This window comes from Lynx canadensis, chromosome B4 (assembly GCF_007474595.2).
Source record: "Lynx canadensis isolate LIC74 chromosome B4, mLynCan4.pri.v2, whole genome shotgun sequence".
NCBI lineage: Eukaryota > Metazoa > Chordata > Mammalia > Carnivora > Felidae > Lynx > Lynx canadensis.
The window spans coordinates 14,678,442-14,696,673 of record NC_044309.1 but is presented as its reverse complement, the minus strand read 5'-3'; the positions used below and the strand labels follow the sequence as shown (position 1 = coordinate 14,696,673).

The 18,232-nt window shown below is 37.0% G+C and overlaps 1 protein-coding gene across 6 annotated transcripts in view; it reads left to right on the top strand.

Annotated features, from left to right (window-relative positions):
* Positions 1-18,232, top strand: part of MINDY3 (MINDY lysine 48 deubiquitinase 3) — a 98,732-nt gene that overhangs the window by 22,946 nt on the left and 57,554 nt on the right. For all 6 annotated transcript variants that reach the window (XR_003970528.1, XR_003970529.1, XM_030323516.1 and 3 more), the window contains 3 exons: positions 1,965-2,038; positions 2,914-2,993; positions 16,210-16,280. Coding sequence is in view for 4 of the 6 variants with exons in the window: in XM_030323516.1 (XP_030179376.1) it covers positions 1,965-2,038; positions 2,914-2,993; positions 16,210-16,280 (225 nt within the window). In the remaining 2 variants the exon portion in view is untranslated. The remainder of the gene's footprint in view (positions 1-1,964; positions 2,039-2,913; positions 2,994-16,209; positions 16,281-18,232) is intronic.

Below are 18,232 nucleotides of genomic sequence, written 5' to 3'. Positions count from 1 at the left end.
ATGTCTGATAGCAGATTTCTTTCATTGGACAGATGTTTATTGGGCATTGACTCTATGCTAGGGACTGGAATTATAATAAGAGACAAATTTTTTTTAATGGTTCCTCTTCAGTACTGTAAAAATAAATTGACACTTTTAATAATTCCATTATGGCAGTGGTTTTTGGTGTTTATTTGTTACATGTACAAGGCACGGGGGGAAAATAGAAATGTCTCAGAAAATGTCTGAGTTTGGGGGTTCTGTTTTGGTAAATTCAAGGACAGATTTTATATGGTAGGGACCATGTGGTGGTTATAGGGTCTTGATGGATAAGGAAAAGTTTTCTAGATGGAAAAGCTGTGGGAAGATTTTCTAAGCCATGGAAACAGCAAGTAAAGGCATATGGGCTCGGGGTATGACACCCAGAGAACTATAAGGAATTCAGCGTAGCTTGCAGCATATTATACACCAGAAAGGCAACTGTGGACGATGAGATGGCGCATCTATATAAAAAAAGCTCAGAATGTGAAGACCCTTGTATGTTCCGTGCAAAAAATAATTGTGATTTCATCTGGCCAAAATTAGAACAAAAATTTTGAATACAGGAATAACAAGATCTTTTTGTTGATAAGATTCCTTAACTGGAGCTAAGAGTTGTGTGGAGAGAGTCTGTATATGGCGTAGAAGGCTGGAGTCAGAAGGTGAGAAAAGTGGGCACTGAATAGCCGAACGTAAGCTAGAGCAGACGTAAGCTAGACTGTGGAAATGGAAAAGACAAGGAGCATGTTGAGAAGCGTGTTCTAAATTTGGAAATTTAAAAACATCTTAGGAGCATGTTTAAGAGAAAGAACCAAAAGTATCTCGTAGTTGGTGAGTGAGTTGTGCCGAGTGGCCGTGAGGGTGGCACCTAAGATGCCTGGGCTCGTAGGAGTTGAGCTTTGACTGTTCATTATTTCCCCGGTGTTTTATACTCAAAACTTTTGATACCTCCTCCTCTCTTGCCCTCTACAGCCAATAACCCATCATGTCTAATTGTTCTTCTTTGTGCTGGTCTTTGAAATGATGTCCCCTCCCTCACCAGTGATGATGTCACTTGTTCATAGTACTCATTTTGGCTTTATCATGGGCTGCTGTGTGTTTTTTAAAAGGAAGCAAGTGTAAGACCTCATACTTGTTTGTATTCTCCTACGATATTTAGGCCGTCATTCAGTATTTGGATCGTTGATGAATGTCTTTAATCCTTAGAAATAGCCTGTAATTTGATAGAACCAGTGGTTGGAGTTAGGTGAGTAGCACAATGAAGGGCAGTTTTATCTTGGCCTTTTCCAAGTTGATGAGGTTAAAATGCCCAGGTCTTGGACTTATCCAGACCTTTGACCATCTGGATGCCCTTGTGAGGAATCAAAAAATATCAGAAAATTGGTTTTTAAGAAAGTAAGAAAATTCCTGCCCTCCTAGTTTTACATTGTATTTTGTCAGTACATTTAAATTACTGATGTTTGTGAGAATGCAAAATCAGAATTCTATTTTCTTTTATGCCAGTTACACCTTTTGTATATTTAAATTTCCTATGTTTTTTAAATGGCCCAAGCAAACACATCAGATGCCTTAGCGGGTGTATTATTTAGCCTGGAATTAAGTGAATATTAACTTTTGGATTAAATAATTTTCTCCTCCTTCCTCCTGAAACTTAAACATTATCTCTCATCATGCTGACATGAGATCTGTTACCTATGAGTCCGTCAGCACTCTTGATATACAGCCCATGAAAGAAAAGATATTCTTGGAGGAGCTACTTCTTACCATTAGCATCTCAAATGTCCCCCCCCCCACCCCACATCAAATCTGAGTAACTTTGGGGGAGAAAAGTTACTTAAATAATTGTGCTTTATTCTCTTATAGTAAAAAAATGATCAGTTTTTAAATTACCGTAATATTCAATTTTAGTTTTTAAAATAAGCCAATGAATTTCTTGATTCCTTTAGGGCATTGAAAACATAAAAAATGAAATTGAAGATTCAAATGAACCTTTGATAGATCCTGTATATGGACATGGCAGGTAATTAACTATAATCTGTTATCTCCCTACCTACACGGACTTAGGTTTTTAGGAACTTGAGTTTAAGATAAAACGCTCCTGAGTCAGATAATTTTGTCTGTCAGTGTTGACAGCATAAAGTATAGAAACTTGAGCAACCTTGTACTTTACGCATTGTTTGCTTTATATATGAAATGTTAATTTCCACTTCAGGTTTATGTATGCATTGCATCTATTATGGCAAAAATTTTCTTTTAAGATGACAACAGGGGTGTTTTAACAAATTCTGCTGTATGTTTCACTTATGAAATTTTTTAATGGATGAAATTTACTTAGAAATAAGTATATCCTTAACTATTTGTAAATGCTTTCCTGTTTGGGGGAGATATTTTCTCCTTATTTTTCTCTGAAACATCCTCCCCCAACACACACCCGAGTTCTTAATATTTCTACTAAAATCAATGAAACAGTGATAGTTAACCCACTGTATTACGTAAGTCTTTCTCTTTAGATCTTTGCCTCAGAGGTTAAAATTAAATCAGCCATCACACAAAAAATAATAATTATGTTTATATTTATAGAGTATTATAAATATCAAGCAAATTATTAGTCTCATCTTTTTTTGTCCACTAAAAGGTGACGTGTTGGATGAAGTTAAGTGTAGTTGAATGTATAGCGCAATAGATACCCATGTGGTGATACACGTAGTGATACATTTAGCAAAGCTGTTGTTCAGTTGAGTGTATAAAATAAAAATGTAAGGTTTTCTCTAACTTTGTTTCTTAACCGACATAATGTAATGTAAGTAGTCATTACTTTATGCCTTACCATAGGGATCATTTGATTTGAAAACTAGTTTATTCATATTTTAATTACTTTTAAATTTTTATTAATAGCCAAAGTTTAATTAACCTCCTACTGACTGGACATGCTGTTTCTAATGTATGGGATGGTGATAGAGAATGCTCAGGAATGAGTAAGTATATTTTTTGCTGTGTTGATCTCTTTTATGACTGCTGTTTCACTAGAGTACAGTTGATTGTTATTCATGTATTTAATGGCTCTGCATTACTTAGAGGTAAGATAAGTGCTTTATATATAAGAATCCTTACCTGTTTTCAAGGCACTGTCACTTAAAGAGTATGGAGTTTGGAGACAGACACACCTGGATTCAAATTCCAAGTGTAAGACTTCAGTCAAATTACTTCTCACGCCTTTAAGTTTTTTCTAGTATAAAATTGGGATTGTAAGGCTCACTTCATTAGAAAAGTAATAAATCTCTTATTATCTATAAATCTGGTACATATTTATCCAGTGGTATCTATAAGCCTCAGACACTATTGGATTTTCATAAAATTGAGGAGAATTACAAGTATTGCAATTTTGTGAGGGTAATGGTTTTTCCTGTATTACGTGTAATGTCCATAATTTCCTTTAAAATGCTGGGTAGATGTAATGTTACCTGAGAATTTTAAACCACCACCCCATCCACCACACCTCCATTTCTGGTCTCACTTTTTTCTCTGCTGTAGCTTTGTATGTTCCCAGGGACGTCTGAGTGAAGCCACATTATTGTCCAGTGCATCCAGTTAAGAGCTGATAAATAATTCTGAGGAAAATTCCTTTCAGTTGATTACTGAGTCATTCTAAATTCAGTTATTTCCGTATTCAACTTATATTAACTGCTATGTACCTCTTTTTGGAGTATGTAGCATAGGACAGGAAGCTACTGTAGTTTCTATACTTTACAGGGAATTTTATTTCTTTCTTCTATCATGGGATCAAACTGTCACCAAATGATAGAAGCAAATATTATGACTGAGAAAAAATTTCTTTCTTTTTTCTATAATGAGATGAAACTGCCACCAAATGACAGAAGCAAATATTTTGCTTTTTACTCCCATTTAAATGAACGAATCTTGTTCTTAAATTTGAATTTTTCTTAAGTTTTAGAAATAGGGTATCGTTATTTAACAGAAACACGAAAGGATACAATATTAACATGGGCAATGTTAGTAAAGATTATAGAATTTCAAGTTTAAAAGCACATTCGCGCAATCCATCCCTTCGTTTTACCATTTAAGGAATATAAGAACCACCTTCCCTCCATACATTGTATAAAATATTGCAAAATTAGGATGCCTTGATGGCCCAGCTGTTACGCATATGATTTCGGCTCAGGTCATGATCTCAGTTTGTGAGTTCAAGCCCCACGTTGGGTGAGGATGAACCCCACATCGGGTGAGCCTGAGCCCTCTTTGGGTAAAACACAAAACCCCGAGTGAGTCCCGCCTCTCCCTCCCTCCCTCCCTCCCTCTCTCTCTCTCTCTCCCCCTCTCCCTGCCCCTCACTCACTTACCCCTTCTCTCTTAAAAAAAAAAAAACTGCGAAATTATTCATTTAATATTTAGTTAGAATGAGAACCTAGTCTTGCTGATTTCTGGTAAAGGACAAAAAATTTATGAACGAACAAACTACACGGGTTGCCTTGCTCTGTTGTTTGTAAGTGAGCCTGTCCTGTTCTTGAACCTGCCCTTCTGATTCAACACTGAAGGCATTTAATCCTGCCAGTTAAAAGTATGTTATTCTTTCTTGAGTAATATGCACTCACCCACATGACTTCTCCACACCCCTCTTTTTCCCTTCCCCCTGCGGTTTCCGGGGCCTGAAGTATCTTCCATCATCTTAGATGATCAGAGAAGGAAGGTTCCTGCTCCCCTTTGGTTGAGGGGTCTCCGCCTCGCAGCCCCTGTCTTCGGTGCCCCTACTGGGCTGTGGCGCATAACTCTGTCACCTGGACTTGGGTGTGTTCCTCTGGATCTTGATACTGGTTATCTTGGTCCTCCTCTCTCCTTCTGCAAATTCTCCTGCGCCCCTCCTACTCCCAGAGCCAGACTTTGCTTTCTGTCTCCCTAGGCCTTTCCTCACCTACCCTCCCATAGGCTTTTTTTTTTGCCGTAAATTCATTACTTTCTTTATAGAATATTAGTCACTTACACAACTTTTGGTTCTTGATGTGTACAAATTCATTGTTTTCTGTTTCTTGAAATAGTAGTTTCCCAAACTATTGTTTTGCTCTGAATTTTTTTCAGTATAGTTTAAGTATCAAAACTAAGCAATGACTTTGAAGTAATTATCTTGGAAAGGAAAATAGGTCATATTTTTTTTCATTTTCCCTTAATTGTTAGCAGTACTGACTTGATCTGTTTTCAGTGACCAAACTTAAAAATCTATACATTATTCAGCATTTATTGGATGTTTTTCTGATGTGACAACCTGCAAGAAAGTTGCAATATAGGTAATATATGAAGAAAAATTGTAAGTCACTAGTTTTAAAATCCTTAGGCAAGCTACTTTACTTCTAGCTTCTGTTTCCTTGGTTATAAAATATGGAGGTTTAATGCCCTCCTCAAAGAGATGTTGTGACAATTAAGATCAAATTTCTAAAATGCCTTAACTGGGCCACGAGGAGAACTCAGCCTTCCCTCAAAAGCACACACACCTAGTTTGGGGAAACAAGAACGTGCATGTAAATGACTATAATGCGGTGTGAAATGAAGCATGTTGAAAGAAACTGTGGCACAGCTTCAGAGGAGGGAGAGAACTTTTCCTACCGTGTTTACGTTCCTACCATGTTAAACAGGGAGACTTTAAGTAGGAGGTAACATTTTCATGGTGGCAGCTGGAATGAGTGAGAGGGCATTTTGAGGAAAATAGCAGGTTGTGTTTGGGGCCTGGGAGGCAGACAACACTGAGGAGACCCCGGGTTCTTAATCCTGACTACACATTACCACTTGAGGAACTTAAAAATAAGCCAGTGCCCAGGCCCCCGCCAAGAGTAAATAAATAAATTAGAGATTCTTCATGGTAGAGATGGGACATGGAACTTTTAAAATTACCCCAGAATCATTCTGATGTGCAGCCACATTTGAGGACCACTGGAGGAGAGCACGGCACCTGTGAGAGAGACCAGTATGAGGAATGATCATAAACGTGGGGCTGAAGAAGACCTCAGGGTTCTTGATACTAAGAAGTTGACCTTTTAGTTGGCAAGCATTAGGAAAAGAGTCATTGAAGGCATTTGGAAGGAAGAAAAAAAGAGCAACTGGTATTTGTGTGCTTTGTGCTAAGCGGTACGTTTTAGATATGTGTTTTCTTAACTTTGATGGAAAGATACAAAAATTGAACCTTAGATAATTTAGTAATTTGCCCGATGTCAAACAGCAGAGGCATCAAGTGCTTCTGACCACATCCACAGCCTGTGCTCATTCCACCATATCACCTTCTGCTGTAACCCTGCGCCTCCGTGACAGAGACTATAGGAACGTAGAACCCACAGCATCCAACTGATTAGATGTGCGAGGGTAATGTACAAAGGACCGGTAGGTTTTCAAATAAAGCTTCTTGAAGAAATGAACACATGAAGGAACATCATGGCCAATTGACTTGAAAGTCACTTGGTGTATTTTGGTGTCAGAAAAAATCTCTGGCCTCAAGTATTTGACTTTCTTTGAAGAGCAGGTATAGCTATCGATAATTAAATGCTTATGAAGCAGCAGTGGGGAACGTTTATTTAACCGTGCTTAGTACTTAATGACTTCATTCTTATAAGTGTTCTATGAAGATCATAGAGTACAGGAAACTATGGCATAGAGAGGTTAAGAATCTTGCTTCGTTTCACACTAGCAGAGCTGAGATTTGAATGACAGTAGTCTGATTCCATGTAACCAGCATACATAATCATTACGATAAACCACCTCTTAAACTACGTTTAACAGAATCTTCAGTGCGATAATAAGTAAGATGATGTGGTAGGAGTTCATCTTGTTACATTCATACCCTGAGAGGTAATTATTTGCCTCATTTATTGAAAGAAACAGATTTTGAGAATTGAATCCAAAGATTTTCTTTTTTTAATAAATGCTTTTAACATTTATTTATTTTGTTTTGACAGAGACAGAACGTGAGTGGGGGAAGGGCAGGGAGAGAGAGAGAGGGAGACACAGAATCTGAAGCAGGCTCCATGCTCTGAGCTGTCAGCACAGATCCCAATGTGAGAACTATGAGATCATGACCTGAGCCCAAGTCGGACGCTTAACTGACTGAGCCACCCTGGTGCCCTTAATCCAAAGATTCTTGTCCGTGATACAGAGTTAGTGAATGAGCCACATGCTATATTTCTCATTCAAGGAGAATGAGGACAAAGACCAGGCTATGAATTGAGCAATTAGCGAGGTCTTTGCTTTAAAAGAGCAATTGAGGGGGTGCCTGGGTGGCTCAGTCTTAACTGCGTATGCCTTCGGCTCAGGTCACGATCTCATGGTTTGTAGATTTGAGCCCCGCATCGGGCGCTTTGCTGTCAGTGCAGAGCCTGCTTCGGATCCTCTGTCCCCTTCTCTCTCTGCCCCTCCCCCTCTCATTCTCTCTCTGTCTCTCGCTCTCAAAAAATAAGTAAACATTGAAAAAAAAACTTAAAGAGCTATCGAGCTAGAAACCAGATCATAGGGAGTACATATTTTAGCAGCATAAGCAAGGTAGTTTTGCTGGCGAAAGAGGAAAAGAGAGGAATTGATTCCCATGTGGAGAGATGGTGCATTTAGGTTTTGTTTTAAGGAATGGAAGTCACTTAAGTTGTTCATTGGCCCAGGAAAGGGAACCACCTTTAATCAAAGTAAATGGGGTCAGGGACAACAGTAACATTGGAACGATACACAGTTCTTCTAAAGCAGAAAGAAAGAATGTGCTAAGAAAAGAAGGCGGCATTTGAGGTGTTAAAGATTTAAATTGGGAGAATTTTTGAGATTTTGAAGTCTGCTGAGAATGAGGGGACAGGGGTAAAGTTAGAGGTATATAAAGGAGAGAAAGGGTTTGAATCCACTGCTTTAAGAAGGAATACAAAAAATGGATGATGGGAGAAATTTTTAAGTGTGGAGTCAGCAGTAAGATTAGGGATGAGTTTACATAGAGGGATTTAGAGTGGGTCCAACCAGTAAAGCTGATAGGCTTTTTTCCCCACAGTAATCATCAATCCAGCAGTTGATGAGAAACTGAGTATTCTGTATTATCCAGGAAAGGCCAGGAAGGCTCACTGAAAGATAAATAGGGCAGTTTTTTTGCCTTTATTTATTGAGGATATCAATGCTTGATCTGTCCTATATTATATAACATATAATAAACATTTTTGCCAGTTTGTCTTTTGCTTTAGTTTATGGTGAACATGTATATTGTTGTCATTTGTGGCTGTTCTAAAGAAATACTGCAGTGAACAGTTTTGTATATAAATCTTTCTGTACAATCCTGTTCCTATAGGATTTCTAAAAGTAGAATGTGTGCTAAAAATTAGGCATCTTAATTTTTGTTAGCAATAGCTTTATCAAGATAGAATTCACATATCTGTGGTACTATTTTTTTTTTTTTAATGTTTATTTATTTTGAAAGAGCATGCATGAACGTGAGCAGGGGAGGGGCAGAGAGAGATTGAGAATTCCAAGCAGGTTTCTCTCTGTCTGCAGAGCCCAATGCAGGGCTCCATCTCAGGAACCAAGAGATCATGACTTGAGCCAAAATCAAGCGTTCGATGCTTAACCAACTGAGCCATCCAGGCACCCCATGTGATACTGTTTGTCCAGTTCCATGGTTTTTAATATGTTCTTAGAGTTATTCAGCCATCACCACATCAATTTTAGAACATTTTTATCAGCCCAAAAAGAACCCTTTTATCTTTTGCAGTCAGTCCCCATAATCCCTTCGCCACTCAGCTCCAGGCCTCCTTTAATTTATTTTCTGTCCACAAATTTGCTGAAACGGGGGATTTCTTATAAATAGAATAACCTATAGGGGCTCCTGGGTGGCTCATTCTGTTAAATGTCCGACTTCGGCTCAGGTCATGATCTCGCAGTTCATGAGTTCGAGCCCCACATCGACCTCTGTGCTGACAGCTCGGAGCCTGGAGTCTGCTTTGGATTCCGTGTCTCCCTCTCTCTCGGCCCCTACCCCTCTCATGCTCTGTCTCTCTTTCAAAAAATAAATAAACATTTAAAAAATTAAAAATAGAATCCTACAGTATCTGATCATCTGTGACTGGCTTCTTTCACTTGGCATGTTTTCAAGTTTCATCCATGTTTTAGCCATATACCAGCTATTCATTCCTTTTTATTGGTGAATAATATTCCATTGTGTGGATAGGCCATATTTTATGTATTCATTTATCGATTGATGGACACCCAGCTTGTTTCCACTTGGCTGTCCTGAATAATGTGGTTAGGAGCATTTATGTGCAAGTTTTTGTGTGGCTATACGTTTTTCTTTTTTCTTTGTTATATACCTAGGAGTAAAATCCTAGGTAATATGATAACTCATATACTTAATCTTAGAAGAACACCTGTTAAACTGATAGATAATGCCAAATTACCTTGTACAGTCTGCTTTACTAACTGCTAATGTGTCCACTTTGCTTCTAATATTGTAGGGGAGTTCCTGTTTTTCTGCATCCTGGCCACCTCTCAGAACCATCCATCTTTAATATTATGTCATCTTACTGATAGTTGGTAGCCTCTTTTAATTCACATTTCTCTCATTCCTCCTGAGCCTGTGCTTTATTGTCTTTTTGTGTGTTTGTTAGCTTTTAGCATTTCCTCTTCTGGGAATTGCCTCTTTCTAGCTTTTGGAATTTTGTGGGGAAGGACTTATTTTCTTTTATTCACAATTTCTAGGAGCTCTATAAATTCTTTGTGTGTTAAAAATGTGTTGTAAATATTTTCTCTCAGCCTTTTCTGTCTTTCAACTTTGTTAGTGGTATCTTTTATCATACCTAAGGTTTTCATTCTTAGGAAGATAAATCATTTCATCTTTTCTGTTATGGCTTCTGTTTTGTTTTTTAATTTTTTTCTTGAATCAGTTTTGTATTTCTCCCATCCCAAGATTAAACTATTATTTCCTAGTATTTTCTTCAACTGCTTTTGTAGGCTTTTTTTTTTTTAATAATGTTTAGCTCTTTTGACTATTTGGATTATTTATTTATGAGTGGTGTGAGAGAGGGATCTGTTTTCTTTTTCCCAAAGAATTGCTTACTGTGCTTGCTAACTTGTCATTTCTCCACAGATGTGAAATACCCACTTGATCAAAGAACAGATTTTTCCATGTGTATGAGACTTTTTTCGTACTCCTCTATTCCACTAATCGGTTTGTGAGTTCTCTTGCCAAAACTACATTATTGCGTAGTTTTATAATGTTTTTGACATTTGTCAGCAAATGTTTCCTGCTGTTAAACTTTTTCAAATGATTATAGCCATTTTTATATTATCCAGTCCAACTGAACTTTTTTTCAGCTTTGTAAGTTTCAGTTTTTAAGAAATTTGTTAGAATTCGATTCAGGTTATATTAAATTTGTAGATTATTTTGAAGAAGTGACATCTTTACGATAGTAATCTTCCCATTTAGATTGTTATTTTTGTATCTTTAAATGACAGTGTACACTATTGTTGATCACACTTCCCAAATCCAAGTACTTTATTCTACCTCAACCATTAAAACTATCTTTTGCTTCTGCAATAGAACACAGTAGAACTAGTCACCTAATATCACTTTTGCCCGCCCCCTTAGTCCTTCCCAGTGGCTGGTGTAGCATTTTACAAGCTAAATCAGATCATGATAGTTTCTCACAACCACTCAGTGACCAGCTTGCCCGTGCACTTAAACTCCTTAATGAAGGCTCTCAAATCCTTTTGTGGTCTGGCCCCTCTTTACCTGCCATCTTTCTTTAGCTTGCACTACTGCTTGTATTTTGAGCCGAGCTTCTCTTTGACTTGGTTTGCCTGTGTATCAGTTTTCTGGTGGTCTCTTTTCTGTCTTAAAGGCCTTCTGCTGTATTTGTGTACTGTTATTGAATGTATTGTACATTTATTATGTTCATTTGATAATTATTTTAATGTTTTCTTCATTTTATGGAATTGAGGTGGAGTCAGCTCTTATAAATCAGAAACACAGAGCTTGCTTGCTTGTTTGTTTTTTTTTAATAGAAATCAATATCCCAGTCTATCCAGGCTATAATTAAATAGTTCACTGAAAGTTGATGAACTCATGATACATAATCACTAAGAGAACCTGAAGATTAAGATCATTTTGAAATTTTAGTATTTTTTAAGTAATAAGAATTGTAATTAAGTGGCTAGGTGATATACAAATTTGAAGTGTTTGGTTTATCAGAATTTGTGTAAGAAAAGAGCACAAGTGCTTATTTTCTCTAAATTTTTTTACTTGTAAAAATACATGTAATTAGTTGGAGCTAAGTTGCCAGGTAAAATACAGGACTCCCAGTTAAACTGGAATTTCAGACAAAGAGTAAACCGTTTTTAGTGTAAGTATGTGACATTCAGTATTTGGAATACAGTTTTACCAAAGAAATTGGTTTTTTTTATATGAAATTTAAATTTTAACTGAGCATCTTGTTTCTTGTTTTTTTGGGTTTTTTGGTTTTTGGGGGTTTTTTTGCTAAATTTGGCAACCCGAGCTACTTGTGAACCTTGTAGCAACCTGACTTCTTAGGAATAAAACAAACAGTAACTGGGTTTGAAAAGCTCTTCACTTTCAAAAATAGATTTCACAAAGTTCATAGCTCAAATTGTGTATATGTGTGCAATTTATGTCTCAGTAGATAGCCAAGTCTTTCTCAGTATTTTATCACCTTTTAGTTTAGCTGTTCTAACATCCTTGGAAATAAATCATTTTTAATTTTTCTCACTGCAAACTTTTTTCTTAAGCACTCTGCATAACTTGATCCAAGCTTATTTTTCAACTGTCATGAACCTGTGCTTGAACAAAATTATGCTACTTGTTTTTTATTTCTCTGTTCATACTATGCCTTTTGCCAAAGACTTATGTCCCTTCCACATGTCTCTGTCTAGTCCTTCACTGCCTACCTCAAGTGCTCTTGTCCCTCCAGGGGGAGCTTCCTGAGTCTCACAGTCCAGAGTGATCTGTCCTGACCTCTGAGCATTTCGTTTTCATGGCACTTAACACATTCTACTCTGTCACCTACTGTTTTGAGGGAGGGGGAGAGGATTTTTTTTAATTGTAGTAAGAACATTCAGCATGAGATCTACCTTCATAATGAATTTTTAACTTAAGAAACCGTTTTAACTGTAAGTGTGAAGTTGCACAGCAGATATCTAGAACCTTCTCATCTTACATGGCTGCAACTTTATCTGGTGGGTAGCAACTCCCCATTCCCTCCTCCTCCCAGCTCCTAGCAACCGTCATTCCACCCTGCCTCTATGAATCTGATGATTTTATTTTTTTATTTTTAATTTTTTTTCAATATATGAAGTTTATTGTCAAATTGGTCTCCATACAACACCCAGTGCTCATCTCAAAAGGTGCCCTCCTCAATACCCATCACCCACCCTCCCCTCCCTCCCACCTCCCATCAACCCTCAGTTTGTTCTCAGTTTTTAAGAGTCTCTTATGCTTGAATCTGATGATTTTAGATAGCCATCTAAGTGGAATCGTGCAGCATTTCTCCTTCTGTGACTTGTGTATTTCACCGAGCATAGTGTCCTCAAGGGTCGTTCCTGTTGCCACATATGATAGGACTTCCTTCTTTTTTAAGCCTGAGTCATACTCCATTCCATGTATGTACACAGTATGTTGCTCCATTCATGAGTTGCTGGACTTTGAAGTTGTTTCAACATGTTGGTTGTTGTGAATAGTGCTGCAGTGAGTGAGGGAGCACAGATAGCTCTTCGAGATTTTCGAAAGATTATCTCAAAAGGTTTTCATTTCTTTTGGATTGAACACCCAGAAGTAGAATTGCTCTATCACATGGTAGTTGTACTTTTAATTTTTTGAGGAACCTCCACACTCTTTTCCGTAGCTGCTATACCATTTTACATTGCCACCAGAAGTGTACAAGGGTTCCAATTTCTATATATCCTCACCAACAGCTTTTGATTTGCTTGTTTTTGATAATGGCCATGCTGACAGGTGTGAGGTAACTCTTTGTAGTTTTGATTTGCATCTCTCTGATGATTAGTGATGTTGAGCATCTTTTCACGTTGGCCATTTTTATGTATTCTTTGGAGAAATGTCTATTCATGTTCTCTGCCCAATTTTTAATGGGGTGATTTGGATTTTTCCAACTGAGTTGTAGGAGTTCCCTGTATATTTTGGTTATTAATCCCTTATCTTTACATGGTTTGCAAAGCAGGTCTTGTCTTCATCTCTGTATTCCCGCTGGTAGCTTTGTATTCCTGCACTATGCAGCATCGTTTGGTATGTTTCTTAAACAAGTGCAGTGCAGTCATCTGGTTTCCAAGTCAGCATCAAATTTAAAAGGCCCAAACAGGACTTTTGTAGATGGGCTGATGGTGGTGAGAAGTGACACTTGAAGTGGAAGAGAAAAGGGTAGAATGGCAAACCAAGGAATATAAAACTGTGTGTGTGTGTGTATGGTCTCACTGACTGAAGCAGATGGGGTTGATAAGGACTCTGATCATGATTAATCTGAAATACGAAGCTAAGAAAACAAAGTTAGAAAATTCTCAAATATAATGACACAATTATTAGGATTTTCTGCGAATGTAAATTGACTTCTTTGAGACTTACTGAGACAAGTCTTATGTAAGTAAATTCTATAAGTTGTAATATGTGAGGTGAGTATATCCTCACTATACTTACAACTTTGTACGCTAATAAATATTCTTAAGGATGCACATTAGCTACTACAGATAAAAAATTTAAATATTTAGTCTAAGGAAATAGGAGTAGTTTTTAAATGTTATCATCCAAACTGCATGCCTATACATGTGATTACTGACCTAATCTGAATAATTCATTCCCCAACAATTACGAACAGCTGGTTCGCCATAGCTAGTAGCATTAAGTTACAAATATATTCTTTGAGACATTTGTTTAAAATCACAAGGAAATCGATGATGCAATATCTAATCATAACACTAGGTGGTGATATCTGATTTTTAGAAATTAAAGTGTGAAAATGTTTCTCAACATACATATTCTTTGAACTTGAAAATAAATCTAAGAAGGAAGAGGAAGGGAAAATTTGTAAGACCGTAGAGTACCATTTCTGCTTATTTGGGTCACTCACCCCCACTCCCTTTTTTTCCTTTGAATGTTATAACTCAGTGATTCAGGTGTTTTTTGTTTTCATGCTCTTTATACTTTTAAAAATGATTGAAGATCCCAAAGAGCTTTTTCTTGTATGGGTTATAACCAAATAATGATCAATATTTTTCTTAGAAATTAAGACTTAGAAATTTAAAAGATGTATTAATTCATTTTAAAATGACAATAATACATCCTTTACTTCTCAATATAAATAACTGTTTTCCAAAATAAGAAAATCAGTAAGAAGAGTGACATTGTTTTAAAGTTTGCAAGTTCCTTCAATGTTGAGGTTATTAGTAGACATTCTCATATCTGTTTATAGATCTAGTATGACATGTCATTTGGCCTCTGGAAAACTTCACTTTATACTCATGAAAGTTTAAGAGCAAAAAAAAAAAAACAACAAACAGGCAATTAATGTCCTTTTATGAAAATCATGTAGTCTCTAAAGGGTCTTGTGGATCCCTAGGAATCATAAATGACAATTTGGGAACTATTGCTATACACTCCTGGTACCTGTAAGAAACTAGTGAAAAATATAATTATATGTATATTCTCTTAATTTTGAATTTCCAAATCCAAAAGTTTCAACAACCAGTTCTTGGCTTACATTGTCTGAATGTTGTACTTAAGGATACATGGTATGACTAAGAATTGATATTATTACATTAATTAATAAGGAAAACACTATATCTTAACAGAAAAGTGGATAAAACATGACCAGATGGTGAAAAGGAAGCAAAGCTGTGTGTGTGTGTGTGTGTGTGTGTGTGTGTGTGTGTGTGTAGTATTTACAGTGGACATAATTTTGAACCAGAAAAAATGCTTTGTAGAAACATTTATGGATCCAAATACTATTATAGTTCCACTTAATATACCCTAACTGAAAGCTATAGTCTGTAAGAGATAAGATCATCACCACAGTTACATCTTTGTTGTGAAATAATCACTTGTCTTCATTTTCTGAGCTTTGTCAGTTCTTTCTTAACCACATCCATGACATCACCTCTCATCTCTATGCTGATGATGCCCAAAGCTCTGTATCCTCCCCTGACCCCTCTTCCTTGTGTTCCGGAGCCTTAGTTGTGTATCCATCTGTAGCTAGAAGTCCTGAGGTTTCCTCCCTTCCAGCTTGTCTAAAACCAAACTCATGTTCTCTCTTGATACCACTTTCAGTACCTACTTTTTCTTAACTCTATCAGTTAGTCACCATTTGTCAGGTTCCCCAGGCTAGAAACCTTGAAGGAAGGTTTGGCATATTCTTCACCCCTTAAATACATTGATTTTCTTTATTGTTGATAATTCTTTCTTGTTTCCTCTGCCTTGAATTTTCTTCGTATCATCTTCTTGGCCTGGAAAAAATTCCTACATATGCTTTGAGGTTCAACTCACATGTTGTCAGTTCTGTACACCTTCCGTAATACAATAAACAGATGTTCTTTTATCACTTTTAAGATGCATTGTGTATGTGTGTGTGTAAACAGTGAAGACACAAGTTTTTTCTTCTATCTCTCTTGATAAATTTAGCCTTTGTAAGGCAGATAACTTGTTCTATTTTTCTTTATTTCTGGAGTCTTAAGCACACTGTGTTTATTTATAGGAGTCAGGAATGGAATCAAATTCCCATGTTTTAAGTATTCTACAAGTAGGTTCACTGATAATGATAAATTTTATGGATTAAGATTAGCATATTCATTTGTTTTTCTAAGTCAAAACAATGGATATTATTGAGTACCTCTTTTTTCTTTTTGTCCGTAACTCCTTGGCTTTCAGAGAGAAAAATGTCCTCATTTTAAACATTAACATTGAAAATAAAGTTCATAAAGACATTTAATGTACATCTGAAGTATCACATCACCCACACAAACATGATCTAATGGCATTTGATAATAATTAGTAATACAATGATTTGATGGAACTCTTAACAGTAAATACGTGCTAGGTTTTAAAGTATAGTTTGGGGAATAAAAGTTTTGATGTAAAATATGTATATAGGGTACATCTATATTTACATATAGGTACTTTTCAGATTTATATATGCTAATGCAGTGCTAACTTCTTTTTTGTAGAACTTCTTGGTATACATGAACAAGCAGCAGTAGGATTCTTAACATTAATGGAAGCTTTAAGATACTGTAAGGTAAGTTGATTCTGAAGGTGTTTTCAATGCTTTTTATTCACATGTCCAATGTCGTGGATGGTATTTTCTCCTAGATGACATTTAACTTGCTAGTACATACTCTCCACTTCTTTCCTGATCTCCTTTCCTAAACTAACAGGCGTGTGAAGGGTAGAGTTAAGCTGGCTGATGATGCCGAGTTTCCTGTTTTCAAGGACAGAGGGCAAAACCCAGTAAAAAAAAAAAAAACAATTTATAAAAATAAATCTATTATTGCGTATACATTTATTTTTTGGTAAACCAAGGGAAAAGGATGTGTTGTTGCTTCCTCATAATAGTACGCTTTGCTGAAACAACTGGCAATACTTATGAGGCAAAGAAAAAGAATTTGCTAGATGCCTGAAGTTTTAAGTTTTGTCTATTCCATCTGAAAAATGATTTCACACTTAAAAACAAAATTCCAAGCATTTCATAGCATTAAATTCTTTAGCACATGGGCTAAGGTTAGGAACTGCCATGAACTTCTCATTTATTGATAAATATTTCATGGCTTTTCTGCATACTCTAAAATAACTATTGGATGTTCTGAAATAACTATTGGATAGTTTTAAGTGGGGTTCAAATCATTAATGATTTGCACTTAATGAGGTGTCCTGATTTTGGAAAGGGAGAAGTGGATCTCATTTTCTTTTCCATTTTAGAATTGTGGTTCCATAGCAGTAGCTCTGGTGATAGTGATTTAGGTAAATGACAGTGTCTTGCCTTCTTACTTCCTTTTAAGCAGAAGTGTTCCTCTTTCATGACAACACTTGGAAAGGAGTGGTATGGTATGATAATGAATTAGGTTCCATCCTGCCGGGATCTCTTAGTAGACATCATATTGTTACACAGTAGCAACTGTTTTATTATTTTCGGTGACTTGAACTTACAAGCTAAAGCTATTCTGAAGTAGCCTGGCAACCAGAGCATCAAGCTGCATCCCGTTCTCCCAGGAAACACACACAAACATTCATAGATCCTAAAAAGTGCGTGCGTGCTGGCAAGTGTGCACATGGGTACACACACAAAAATGGTAACTGTATGGAGGTGATGAATATGTTAATTAGCTTGATGGTGGTGATCTTTTCACAGCGTATGCATATATAAAAATACCAAGTTGCACGCTTTTAATGTGTACCATTTTCACACGTCAAAGACACTTCAGTAAAGCCTTTTTTTTTTTTAAAGCATGTGTGTGGGTTTTGCAGGAGGATAGGGTGTGGAGATGATATACTGTGAAATTGTCACCGTGTGGCCTGTAACGCCCTGATCCAGATTCCGTCTGTCCCCGTGGAGGCGTACTGCCCTCTCCATGCCCTGAACCAGATCCTGTCTGGCCCTCTGGAGGCGCACTGCCCTCTCTGTTGCTGTGCACTCGTCCTCCTGGTTTCCTGCCAGTTTCTGAACACACCCAAGCCCTTTCCTGCCTAATAGGACTTCGTGCTTGCCATCATTTCTGCCAGGAATTCTCCAGATCTTGAGTGGATGGCTCCCTGTCCCCTGCAGGTCCTACTTAAAATGGTGCCTCCAAGACCCTTTCTTCGGCCATTGCCTCAGTGACCCTTTTTCATAATAGCATAGGAATAATCTCTCTATAATGTTCTTGTCTGTTAACTTATTTATTTTTTTGATCTTGAATTTGCTTTTCTCTGGTCATCTCCAGTGCACTATAGACCCTTTGAAGCCAGTGATGTTGTATTTCTGGGTACATACTTGGTGGTCAGTAAACATTTGTTGAATGAGTGAATTACCAATTTCAGAATTGTAAGCTTTTCTAAATCATGCTTTTTGCTTTTCTTTAGCTGTCAGGAAGAGCAGGTAGAGCAATGCCTATTTTCCTCCTATGATCTTAGTGGAAAACCAGTAGTGGCTATGCGTTCTCCTAATGCATATTGCTCTAGTGTTCTAGCAGTACCTTTTTTGTTTGTTTTTTG